We start from the raw sequence: 13592 nt of genomic DNA on the forward strand, positions 1-13592 counted from the left end.
CACCAACTTCTCGGCACCATGTTAATGCTCAGCTCAAAAGCAATGCATTCTATTACTGCTGTATCTGGAGCAATATGCACATATTCAATCCCAAACTTTACAGACCATGTTATACAAGCAACACACGGCCAGTCTGACCCAATCTTATGGCCTGATTCGTAGCCAGTTTGGCCACATGTGGATGATCAAACTGACCATTAGAGGCAATAACTAAATATTTCAGCATCTGCTCTGCTAACGTGGTCACATATGATCATCATACTGAGTCATTCTGTGTCTACACATTGACAGACATTGGGACATGATCCAGATTGCCTGAAAACATCCCAGCAGCGGCCGCAGAACATTTTTCCTAGTTACGCTTATGATACAAACTAATGATACAGAGTCATGGATTTGGGTCATGCGTATCAATTTAACATTTAATGCAATAAACATCCACACCATTGTGACAATAACACCTTTATTAAAAGCAGCTACCTAAAGTAAAAATAAAGGGTAATTTTCTTAATGCTCTCAAACCTGACACTGTGTGGGATCCAGTCCTAAGCAGGGACCTAGAAAAAGTGCTTTTTATTGATGGCTGTTTAACAGCTTACTTCCATACACGCAGGCACTCTGACCCCAGGAACGCCATAAGCATGGATCAGAATCAATAAGTAGCGTCCCTGGTATGGCTTTTCCTTTGAGTCTCTGTAACAAGTTATGCTTAGCATATCATCAGCCTGAGCTTATGAGCCATCTTCATAGAAATTGAGCTTCAGAGTGACGCTCTCCAACTGCAAAATGACTTCTTTTGTGTTTGAAAGGGTATAAGCAACAGAAGTCTCTCTCCAAATCGAAAGCATTTTACGCACTACAATATTACAGGATGCGAAGTTGTATACAAGTGGAATTAGGTACATGCCCGATAGATGACGCCAGGAGGCAAAGGCGGGCATCTTTTGCCCTGAGGCATTGAGTTAACCAGTGTGTTGCCAGACACACAATCTCTCTTCCCCATAAAGACATTATACAAAGGCTGCTGCAAGCATTTGGCATTCTGGAGTTTCTATACATAGGAACTCATGGGAATTCCAGTATTCTGCAAGGAGCAGCATGCCAGATTATATTTGCTGATTGTCTTTCATCGCTCATCAGGCTAAAGGCATCCACATGTTAAGTTTTACTTTTATCTTTTGGCTTAAAAAGGCCCGAAAAGCTAAACCTGGATCGTCTCTTGAGGTTCGGCTCTGGACTGGCCTCCTTTTGATGATTCTCTAGAACAGACAGAACAAAAAAACATGAAGTGCAAAGTATCTATATTGTGTGTTTTATATTACTCATATCAGTCCTCAAGCTAAACAAGCCAGTTGTGCAATGTTATATAATAACAAGGGCATCCGGTCAGCATATTGCTTTCAGTCTTCTTCTTCTCTTGAGTAGTGAAAGCTGAGGGTTTACTGGTTACTATAGACAAGGGCAAACTTTTTTTATAAGCCCCTTAAGCACTTTTATGTGGGTCAAAAAGACACAGGGCCAACACAAGTTACTTCTTGGGGCACAATGCACTGATATCTCATGACACCAGGAGGAAGAAAACCCTGTGGCTTCTGTGCTGCCCAGGAGGTATAGGGGATCCAGCGTAGCACTGTTACTGTGCTGTTACTGTTTAGACAAAAATGGTTTATTTACCCGGAAACCCTAGATGCAAAGAAAAATAAATGTATCTATAATGAGAAATATCTTATTCCAAGGGTTTAGGGTGCTTGAACTTTGGGCTGTGGGCCCAGTAATGTCTATTTATGCCCCTGCGCACAGCAAAAACACAGCACATATAATGTAGGAGCTAATACTATTTATGCCTCCCTCCATACACAGTTATTTATATGTGGCTTTACACAGGTAAAAAAAATAGCTCCATTTATATATAATATGCTTTATATAGGAATTGTCACATTTCTGCACTGCCTGTTAACTTAGTGTGGTGTATTGGAGCACTAAGACATTATTTTGCCCAGTCCTGCGCTTAAGGACAAATGCCCATACATGGTGCACTCTTACCTTCCAGTTTGTGCCTGTATGTTACCCAACCACTCAGATTGTAAGCTCTATGGGGCAGGGACCTCCTTCCTACTGTATCTCATACCACATGGCACTTATATGTATATATATATATATATATATATATGTATTTATTGTATTTATTTATTATATCACTCGTCCTCCCTGTGTGTAATTTTGTATTCTGTAAGACTGTACAGCGCTGCGTACCCTTGTGGCGCTTTATAAATAAAGTTATACATACATATACATACATACATACATACAAGAACAACACAGCTGACCTGAAACATAAACTCCGCCCTCTACCTGTTTCTTACCTGAGTGCCTTTGGATCATGGCTTCCATTATTTCATCCTCTTCCTTTTCTCTGTTGGAAAAAAAGAAAGAAAGAAAAAAAAGAGCTTAGGTTTTTTAATCAACATTCTAAGGGGAGGAGAAATTTAGTTCAAGAAACATGATCTGTGCAAAAAAATTCAGAGCAAAATCGTTCAAGGAAAAGGGTAGTATAAATTCTAAATAATCCCAATATATATCAATTGGATCTCCTTGCATTAATATGGAATTAATAGAGCTAGGTGTATTATCCTACAACATGAACTGCTGTCAAGGCTTTAGGCTAAACAGAGCCAACAACCAAAATTTTAGCAGTTAAAATGTCATAGCAGCTTACTAAGGAAAGGAGGAAAAAATCACTTTAATTATAGGGCAATAAAGAATGTCACTTACAATTAATAAACTCCTACGCACAATGTTTTTTCCTTTTATTGATTAGAGCTCTAATGAGTGATGCAAGGAAGCAACAATGGAGATGCTGCAAAACGGTCTGTGGGTGCTGGGGTTCCTTTAAAATGATCTTTTCCATATAAAAGCGGGAAAACAAATGGCTGCTGTATGTTGGGGCAAAGTAAGCCTGTGAAAATGCATACTTGCACGTTCTCACACCGAATTTGCTTTATTTATCTGCAACCAGGCCAACACAGTGCCTGTTAGTGAGGGCAGCAGAGCAGGTTGAAAGACAGCCCAGTGTGGCCATAGCCTAAACTGGTCATAGGGACACTGATAAAATCATATGAAACAGTTTTGGTACGTGTATGGCAGCACGGCAACCCTAACTGGTACCCCTGAACTATTTATTGGTTCAGAGATTGGGAGCGTCAAAAAAAATAATCTGCCAATGCCCTTAACCTTCAAGTGCATAGTGTGTCAAGCAAATAATCAACTTACCGGATTCGGTCTTCGTCCAAGCATTCTACAATTCCACTTCTGTCATTGACAATTACCAGTAATTGGTCCAGTAATTGCTTCTCTCTTTCTCTATCGGCTGGGGTTTTTAGATCATCTAAAACACATTGTGTTATCATTCAGTATTGTGACATTCACAAATGGGTCGAACAGAATTTGCAGTAAATCTGGAATAGCAAATGCAGTGCCCTGGAAGGTATTTATCTGTTCCCTGCAGAAGGACAGGGTCAGAAACTGTCCAAATGCAGTTGTATTGGCCCTATTTTGCTTTCCCTCAGTATAAAGTGCATTCCCCCCTAAACACTTAAATGCTGGTGGTGCAAGGCTCATAGGTAAAAAGTATCTACAGGCTTTGCAGCAGACTAGTATACAAGCCTGTGGGGAAGCAGAATCAGATGATAACAAATAGTGTTGTTACCCTAGGTCAGTCCTGTCCAACTTCTGTTGTTCCGAGGGCCGGAATTTTTCCGACCTACGTGGTGGAGGGCCGATAATGGAAGGCAGTTTTGACCACTCCCCTTTTTGAAACCGCACCCACTTGAAACCACACCCATGTTATCACATGACCATACCCATATTAATGGTTGTAGTACAGAAAAAACCTGCCATACTCTGCCTGCCCTACCCTGTCTGTGTGCCATACTCTGCCTTCCCTACCCTGCCTGTGTGTGCCATACTCTGCCTTCCCTACCCTGCCTGTGTGTGCCATACTCTGCCTTCCCTACCCTGCCTGTGTGTGCCATACCCTGCCTTCCCTACCCTGCCTGTGTGTGCCATACTCTGCCTTCCCTACCCTGCCTGTGTGTGCCATACTTTCACTGTGTGTGCCATTCTTGGCTGGTTTGTGCCATACTTGGCCTGTGTGTGCCATACTCTGCCTTCCCTACCCTGCCTGCGTGTGCCATACTCTCACTGTGTTTGTCATTCTTGGCTGGTTTGTGCCATACTTGGCCTGTGTGTACCATACTCTGCCTGTGTGTGCCATACTCTGCCTTCCCTACCCTGCCTGTGTGTGCCATACTCTGCTTGCCCTATGATGCCTGTGTGTATGGCACACACAGGCAGCCTACAGTGACACAATGCTGGCACTGCTCCTACAGTCTGCACAATAACAATATATTAAAAATCTTTTTAATTGCAGTACCACCTCAGTATATGTTCTTTTTGTAGTGTGCAGGGATTATTTGTGGGTTTCTACTGCTCCTGAGGTGTGAACAGGGGAACAATATGGGTGATTACAGTCTGAGCCTGAGGTGTGAACACTGCAGGGGGTGAACAATGCAGAGATTACAAGGTGTGAACAACACAGGGAATTACATATTTAAACAATACAGGCTGATTACAGTCTTAATCTGAGGTGTGAACCATGCAGGGGGGGCAGTTAATCACAGTACGGATACCATTTAAAGCTTACACAAGAGTAAGCCATCAAAGCAGCCAGACAGGTGGGGGGCCACACAGAGGGGGGTCGCGGGCCGCATGTGGCCCGCGGGCCGCCAGTTGGACAGCACTGCCCTAGGTGCAGTGCTTTCTTCTACCAAACAACATGCAGGTATATATATATAAATGAAGATATATTTACTTTCACATAGGAGCAGTTTGTTTTCTAGCTATAGCTTCCCTTTTCAACGGCCTAAAGATATGGGGTAGCCATTGCTTGATTACGTTTCCAGGGAGTCTAGGTGTTACGCTGTAACAATAACCTGAATGGCAGGTTCTGCATTTTTCTCTTAATCTGAGGCACTCCCGACACTTGCTTTGGCCCCAGGGCCTGCCTTCTTCTTCCTTAATACAGGTTATCTATGCAAGTGCCCAGACCTTCCTCCCTGCCCTTAAGCAGATGCGGTATATGACGAGATAACTCCACTCACCGGGCTTGTTCATTAAGTTCCGAAGTTCAGTATCAACATTAGACTGTTTGTCCTCCAAAGCTTGTTGTTTAGAACTGTAAATACCAAGACAAAAAATAAGGGGTTGAAAATTAGACTGGCACCAAAATCAGCTATGTGACTCCAAAAAGGTGTGTGTTTGCCTAACGGGGTGGATGTAATTTACTCCCACACACCATGTTTTCTGAGGAATGTAGTGAATGGAATTTTTAACCCTGTGCATGGAGTTATTTCCCTATAACGTTATCACTTTTTAAAAGTAACTTAAGAGTCTGTAATGTTTCAGAAATATTTTGCCACTAGAGGCACTACTTCTTAAGTGTCGAGGCCACTGTTTTTTTTTTTTCAGTTGCAAAAAGTTTAGTTCCCCAACAGTACACAAAAGGTTAAACCGATTTCTTTGGAAAAACTGTGCCTTTCCATTTCTAACCAGACAAAGTCATTCTATCTACGTGTGGAGCCTTCATGTCGGCCTGGCTATAAGCTGTGGCCCAAGACTCACATGTAGTTCAGTTCAGATTCTTGTCTCAGGAGGAGCTGCTTTTCATGAATAAGCTTGAACCAATCCACCATGAGTGTGTCTTCTGACTCATCTGCACATGACCAGAGAATTTCCAGAGTTAGTTTGCATATTATAGGAAAGAGTAAATTCAATACATGATGGGTTGTAGATATGAGCTCTGTATAAACAAACCCTAAGCTGCAGTCTTTGTTAGGCTGTGAGATAAGGAGCAGCCCATTATACAGAAGGCTTCTGTGGACTGTTAATTTGTCCACTGAAAAGCCCCTGATAATGTGCTGCTCAGATGATGCTCCTTAAAGAAGGAGAGAAGGGAGGGTTTTGTTTATTCAAAGGTTCATAGAAGGCTCTGAACAAATTGCCCTGTTTATAAAGAAAGGGAGGTATGTTCAGTAAAAATAACCAGTGGGCTATAATGGCAAAAAGAAAAGCAAAATGAGTATTTTTCTTAATCAAAACAATAGGCAAAATGTAATTTCAACACAAGTCCTATTCATTGTGCACATTTTTAGCAAAGGTGTTTTAGGTGTACACTGCCCCCTTAAGGTTGACCTACAATCTCGTTACCTGCTATGGAATATTGTTACCTGTGCCCATTTAGTCTCTTCCATGATTCAGCAGCAAATATGCAGAGGACAAGCCACAATAAGATCGTTATCCCTTTGCTCTAAAGTAAAATCATGTTTAATCTTAATAGTCTGTGTATATATAATGATCATCCTGTGGTTGCTCTGATTGAACTACAAGTCCCAGCATTCACCAGTAACAAATAACACTGTGTACAGGGACAATGACCAGGGCTTATCATTTGTGCTGTGTGCAGCTTCAGCTTCCCATCTGCTGTTTTAGGGATCAAAGGTTAATACTCACTAGGAAATAACAATAGCTTGCTATAATAAAGAAGTGCTCTTGATGCTGGGAGCTGTAAGTTAGCAATAGCAGGGGAAGCTGGAATTTGACAAAAACAGCAACAAAAAGTACAAAAGGTTGGGCGCTGTAGAGTTATTAATTTTTGCCCTTTCAAATTAAGGTTGCCATAATTACACACTTCAGCCCTACGAGCATCACTGGAGGCAACAGCTTGTGTGCGGTCTCACCTCCGTCACAGCTGCGCAGCTGCTTCTCCATTTCCACTCCCTGCTGTTCCAAGGCATCCAGCTCCTGCTCGATAATCTGCAGCTGCCTCTGGATCTCCTCCTCGGGGATATATTCAGGCCGGGCCTGAAAAAAAGACAACAGTAAGTCAATTTGTTGGAGAAGAAGATTTTGTTCCATAGACAACAAGTACTTTTGCAGTGTGTGTGCCAAAATTGAGTGCAACAACCACAGTTACATACATACATTTATATATATAACTTTTAGTATGATATAGACAGTGATATTCTGTGATAATCTGCAATTGGTCTTTTTTTTGTGGTTTTTCAGATGCCCTTCAGTTTGGAACATCAGCAGTTGCCTGGTTGCTAGGGTCTTGTTTACCTTAGCAACTAGGCGGAGGTTTGAATAAGAGACAGAAATATGAATAAGAGGGACTGAGTAGAAAGATACGTAATACAAAGTAAGAGTAATAACAACATTGTAAGCTCACAGAGCAATAGTTTTTTTTTTCTTGGCTGCCGGGGTCAGTGACTCCCCGCTGAAAAGCTGGAAAAATGTAGTAGAGAAAGGCAAATAATGCAAAAAAAAAATAATAAAGACCAGTTGCAAAGTTTCTAAGAATAGGATATTCTATAACAAACTAAAAGTTAACATAAAGTTAAACCACTCCTTTAAGATGTAATGATTGAGGTGTTAAGAAACAGATTATTAGAAGAGCCTTACAGCAGTGAATAATTGGAAATACATTCAGAAATAGAGGGTGGGGCAGAGTTGTTCTGTAGTTAACAGACATGAGAAGAGGAATCACAGAAGTGCTCAGAGCATTATGGAAAATGGTAGTCTTGGGTGTGTGGGAAGTTGATTTCTAATACAAGGTTTCTGAAGTCAGGCAAGGAGCACAGAGAGAAGCAGAGGGACAGGCATTGAGTGCTTTCAATGTATATGGGAAAGCTGATTAGAATGACATTTTATTTCATAATAGCAATTCCCCTCTAAAATATATACCCAGAAAGTAAGGGATTTCCTTACTGTTTAATTCAAGGCTGTTCATTAGTGCAATGCAAATCAAAAGGTACAACCCTACTACCCATAGCACACACTTCCCATCAGACCTCGAGACGTATTATATAAATCCAGGGTTGTTAGAACAAACTAGAGGCAGTTTATTGATAAGATAAGTCCAGGCTTATATCACACAAGGAGATTAATATCTACTATTAGCCCCTGAAGAAAAATAGATTTCAGTATTTTGTGTGGCAGCCTGTTAGACCCCTTTCTCAGCAGAAAACAATGAAACCATTCTTTTTGGCTAGCAGTGGTCAGGCCCGGACTGCCAATCTGTGGATTTTGGCTGCTGTAACATGCCATATACAGACATTAGTTATTGGCCTGAATGGGGGTGGTTTAGGCCTCTGTGTACTTGAAAAGCCAGAGCCTAGTTCAAATCCCAGTCCAGACCTGGCAGTGGTGTTTAAAATGCCGGGGGTTGCACTCCACTTACAACAGCAATGAGAAGTTCAGGCCCTGCTTGCACACACATGTACTGACCTTGTTACGCGATGCATAGTTTTTACTTCTTTCATTCACACTGGAATGAGCTGTAAGATAACGGCAGGGGGATCCAGTTAATGCAATATAAAAACATCAGATTCCTGGCATATTAAAACATTATAATAACTGACCAACTCTTTTCTTTGAATAATGAAGTCAAACTATTGCCATTAGCAAAAGCTGAACATTTTAAGGGGAACTTCATCCTTGTATTTTATAGATGTCTTATTCTTATCAACTTTTCAACTGATAATCCCTGAATTCAAGGCATTTCCACTTACAGGTAAGGGACCTGTTATCATGAATGCTTAGCACCTTCGCCTGTCCAGATAAGGGGTCTTTCCGTAATTTGGATCTCCATACCTTAAGTTCACTAAAAAATAATTTTAACATTAAATAAACCCAATATTTTTGCTTTGCCTCCAATAAGGATTCATTATCTCTTGGTTGGGATCAAGTATAAGGTACTGTTTTATTATTACAAAGTAAACCATTTTTAAAATAATAATAATAAATAATTAATAAAGGGTTTCTGAATAAGGGGTCCCATACATGTATAACACTATAAAATCACCCCACTGATTCCTACTGATATGAATGGGAGATATGGCAAGCAGTATGTGGCATTCTGACACCACGTTTAAACCATGGGAATAATGCGGTAGGCAAATGCTGCAAATTTCCCAGACTGGGAAACAGAACGAGCCAATGTAATCACCTAAACTCTGTTAGTGAAACAAAACTTCTGCATAGAGATTTGTTAATTGTGCAAATGAATTACTCTCGCTGTTTATTACTGCCTTCCCAGAACCCCTTGAAATCAGAGAAATGGAACCCTGGCTTATTAATCATATAATCATTCTTTCAGCCTACTTACAGATGATTACTTTTCTCTGCGCAACAATCATGACATATTAAGAACAGCCCGTAAATCATTATTTGTATCTATATTTAGCCTGAACTTGGAAACAGGGCAGGGATTTGCAGTGAATATGTGAAAGAAGTTTCCAGTTCACTAGCTCATGATTCAGATGGGAGAGGCTGTTTGTGGTGCTGTTCCGCACTGGCTGGAGGTGTTGTACAGCTCTCGGCTTCACTCGCACAACTAAGCTTATTTATATACTGTATAATGCAGGGTAAATGGCTAACAGTACGTGCACAGACAAAAAGAACTATAATTACCATGGACAGGAATTCCAGTTTCTTAAAGACATATGGTTATCAAAAGACAACACTTTTTATTTCAGATATTTATTTGTACATTAATCAAGTTTTTAAGGGAAAATATATACTTAAGTCCAATTTTAGGTGCTAAAATGGGCTCAGAATTAAGCTACAATATGTGATGTGTTTGCTGTATTAGTGCCTGTTGCACCTTGTTCTGAGAATATGAAACTAGCTGAAGCACTCTAAACAAGGCCATACCCAGGCTCATAAATGTTGATGAATCGACAGTTCCAGGGCCAAGTCAGCAGCTTAAAGGGCTTTTCTGATTAACCAATATCAGGCTGAAAATCAGGGAGATATCTATTTGGCAAGTTGGAAAATCTCACTAGAAAAAGGATCACATCAGCACACTAACTTTTCTCCAGACAGGCCCCAATTATAATCCTGTCATTGGCTTGAGGGCCAAATGATCAGATCATCCCTAGCAGATCTTACAGCATATGCCCAGGAATAAAAGTGCCCTGTACCCAACACTTGCCTTGGTCAAGCACGAAAGGAGAACTAAAACTTAAAGAAGTAAGCTAGAAAAAGTTGTACATTATGCATTAGGCTTCTGTACCAGCCCAAAGCAACTAAAGTCCTTTAGCAGGGAAGATCTGTGCCTCCAAAGTATTTGCCTCCAGTATTTACCCATCTTCTTTTCTGCCGATTCCCTGCACATGCTCTGTGCTGCTGTCACTGTCACTTACCTGAGCTTAGGGTCTGACTTACAACATACTGTATACATAGAATATAAATGTCACAATATAAGGCTGATTAGTAAATAATAGATATTAGTACATGGCAGCTCAGAAGTCAGTGCAAATAGCATCAGAATTTAATACTCAGCCCAGTAGATGATAATTTGCAACGACCCCCTAAGCTTAGCTTCTCAACAGCTGCCCAGAGCCTGAGCATGCGAGTGTCACTGACACTTTTAACAGATTCCAGTATGGTCACCCCCTGTGAAAGCTTTAAAGTACTGAATTATTAGAAATGCTGAAACTTTAGGCTGGTTCCATAAGTTCTGTATATAAAATATGGCATTTCTAGCCATATTCATATTTAGGGTATGGTTCTCCTTTCAGTTCATTTAGCACATTTAATTAACATGCACAGATTTTTGCACCTCCTATATCTGGAAACTAACTGTACCAATAAATTGCATTGAATTATACTTTTAACAGATTTTAAACAGAGTTTTGTAGATAGTAAATCAATAATATATATCAACACACAGAAAAACTCTGGCTATGTGTACTGAGTGCACTCATAACAATAAAACGCTAAATAAAAATAATTTCCTCACCAGCTGGTCTCTTGGTATCATCCTTTAGTGACACATCTTGCCACTTCTGCACCGGTTTTGGCCAATCGTTGATCAAATCCAAGTTGACCGGCAGAAGTTTTTTCCTTGGAGGCGTTGGTGAGGATGATGCTGAAAATTCATACAAGACGGGAGGGTTTTTATTTAGTAAAACAGAGAGCATGTTAGGCATGCATACACTCCCAATACAGAAACCAGGCCATACCATTGTTGTAAGTGTAAAATAAACTCGCATTCACAGAATATAATACATGAGAATTTAATAGTCACTTGGGGGAAAGAGAAGGGTAGCAAACACTTATTCTTCCAAACAAAAATCAAGAGGCATGCAGATACTGGAGTGCTTTGACAGAAATGATTTCTCTTCCCCTTTGGTAAAGTCAAGTCAACCAATAAATCTCTCATCGCCTGTGTATGATAAACATAATGGAATAAACAGAAGTGTGGGAAAGCATGCACTGACTTGAAAATGAAAGTGCTTTCAAGTGAACTGAAAAAACACATATAGCGCATTTTCAATGTGTGCCCCACCTTCTCCCAGAGAAGAGACATTTTGAAAAATAGTAAAATGTGCCTGATATATGTAGCATTGCCATGAAATGTCAGTGCAGGCTGAAAAGATTCTGGGACAAACCATGCATCTACACTGCATACACTGCAGCCACAGGACACCTACAATAACTCCAAGGGAATAAAAACAACATGGGAGGCTCACCACAATCACCTGGAGGGCTGCTGTATCACAGATAACTACACATTTTCTGTATCGTATTTAGGAACCAATTGTGGGAATATGAGGGTTTAAAAAAGACAATAATAAAATAGTCATCCCATAATTATAGAGAAAGGAAGAGGTTATTCAGTCATATAAAAGTATATAATGATAACAGTTTGCCTATAATCAAGCACGCAGGCACTTCATAAATAACCTACAGTATTATACAGCGCATCTTGTACCCCAGTTGTAAAATATAAAGATATTAGCAAACACCCAGTTCCATGGCCGTATATAAGCATACAGCAACAGGCCGACTGCTTTTATACAGGTCGTGGAAGTCCAAGGTGACCCCTAACACCCTTTTATTTTAAAGATGGGGTGTACATTGTTTTATATAAGAAATAAGTTCCAATTCGCATAAGTAGCATCACTAAGGCCCATTTATAACCGATGACATCACTGAGCACTGTTTATGGGGATATATTTTACAGGATGATTGTATATTATAGACAATAACAAATATATTTACTATTTTAATACTGTATGTTTGGTCTTGGATCCTAAAAACAGAGACTATGGCTGACCATTCTCTTTATAGCATACACGGTGCTTTTAATTTGTGTTCAAGATGCAAGGCAGGCAAGTATACCATGAAGGAGAGCTGTGGGGTGGCCACCGAGGTTAGATACATGAGAGACACATTAAAAGTACTGAGCACACACCTTATGCATTGTGACACAGACATTTTTTTCAAATGTGTTCTCCATAAATACAGTTGGGGTCATTTCTAACCACGGAGCAAATTTGCAGCTGGGCACTAACTCATGACCAGCAATCAGATATTTGCTTTGGCTGTTCCTACTGCAGCTGGCTGGGGAAAGCTAATTGCTTATAGGATACTGCCCTAGTGCAAATTTGCCCAGTGTTTATAAATGAGCTCCAGTAGGTCTTCTACATTTCCTGCACACCTGAACCCCATCCATCATATAAAGAAAAGGCATGTTCAAAGTGCATCAAAATGTAAAGCTAACTAAGTACATATTGTTTGTTATCACTTTTGTTTCTGCTACTCTGAAACTCTTTTTTAAAAGGCAGGTCCCATCTAATAATAAATACACAGTTATCGAACTGAGCTTTTCAGCTTACATTACCTTTGTCCTCCTTGCTCTTTGCCGCTGGTGGGGTGAGGCATTCAGATGGCTTGTTCTCTTTTCCAGGGAAATTCAAAGTGGTCTTCACGGAGTTAATTATAGTAGGTGTCTTCTGAGGAGAGGGTGTCGTTTTGGCTGCATTTTCCACATCTTTCGGAAGAGGATAGACTTTGGGTTGCACCACACTGCAGAGAGTGACTTATATAAGAGAACTGACAAAAAAGACAACCTCTTCTAATCAAGAATACAGTTAATCTGTAAATTAAACCAATATGTGCTCCAAATTTATAATGATACCAATAATCCAGTAACAAGAGATAGCTATATTAAGCTTTGCTCTGGGTTGTTATTCCTGGTATCCTAGAACAAAAGCCTTACTTAAGGTCCCCATACACGGGCCGATAGCTGTCGATATCGGTCCCTTGGACCGATTTGGCAGCTAACACTTCCGACGGGCCTGCCCGACCAATATCTGGCCTAAAATCGGCCAGATCTCAATCAGGAAGGTTAGAAAATCTAGTCGAATCGGGGACCGCATCGCCACGTTGATGCGGTCCCCGGACCGACTTTACCTATGCCAGTCATTATAATTCAATCGAATTACCCTGGATTCTCCCGATATCACCCACCCACCCTATCGGGAGAAGATCCGCTCGCTTGGCAACAAGTCCAGCTGCAAAGCAGTTCTTTTCTTTCTGCATCATTTAAAATCCTGGTGGGGAGGAGGGACTAAAATATTGATGTTACAAATTGTAACAGCTTCTCCGCAGCTTACAGACAGCATGTGGGAACTACATAATCCACGATGCATTGCACTGTGATGTTCCATTCCTTACTGAAGTTA

At 40.6% G+C, this 13592-nt stretch overlaps 1 protein-coding gene across 2 annotated transcripts in view; it reads right to left on the reverse strand.

The window, feature by feature from the left end:
• Positions 1-395: 395 nt before the first annotated feature.
• Positions 396-13592, reverse strand: part of micall2 (MICAL-like 2) — a 45800-nt gene continuing 32603 nt past the window's right edge. Inside the window, exons 10-18 of one of the 2 annotated variants that reach the window (XM_012970552.3) lie at positions 12749-12933; positions 10862-10990; positions 8344-8393; positions 6795-6918; positions 5680-5770; positions 5160-5233; positions 3271-3385; positions 2364-2413; positions 396-1259 (exon numbers count right to left, since the gene is read on the reverse strand). In XM_012970552.3, the coding sequence (XP_012826006.2) occupies positions 1159-1259; positions 2364-2413; positions 3271-3385; positions 5160-5233; positions 5680-5770; positions 6795-6918; positions 8344-8393; positions 10862-10990; positions 12749-12933 (919 nt within the window). In that variant the 3' untranslated portion in view covers positions 396-1158. 2 annotated transcript variants of the gene reach the window in all.

Source organism: Xenopus tropicalis, chromosome 9 (genome assembly GCF_000004195.4).
Source record: "Xenopus tropicalis strain Nigerian chromosome 9, UCB_Xtro_10.0, whole genome shotgun sequence".
In the NCBI taxonomy this organism is placed as follows: Eukaryota; Metazoa; Chordata; class Amphibia; order Anura; family Pipidae; genus Xenopus; species Xenopus tropicalis.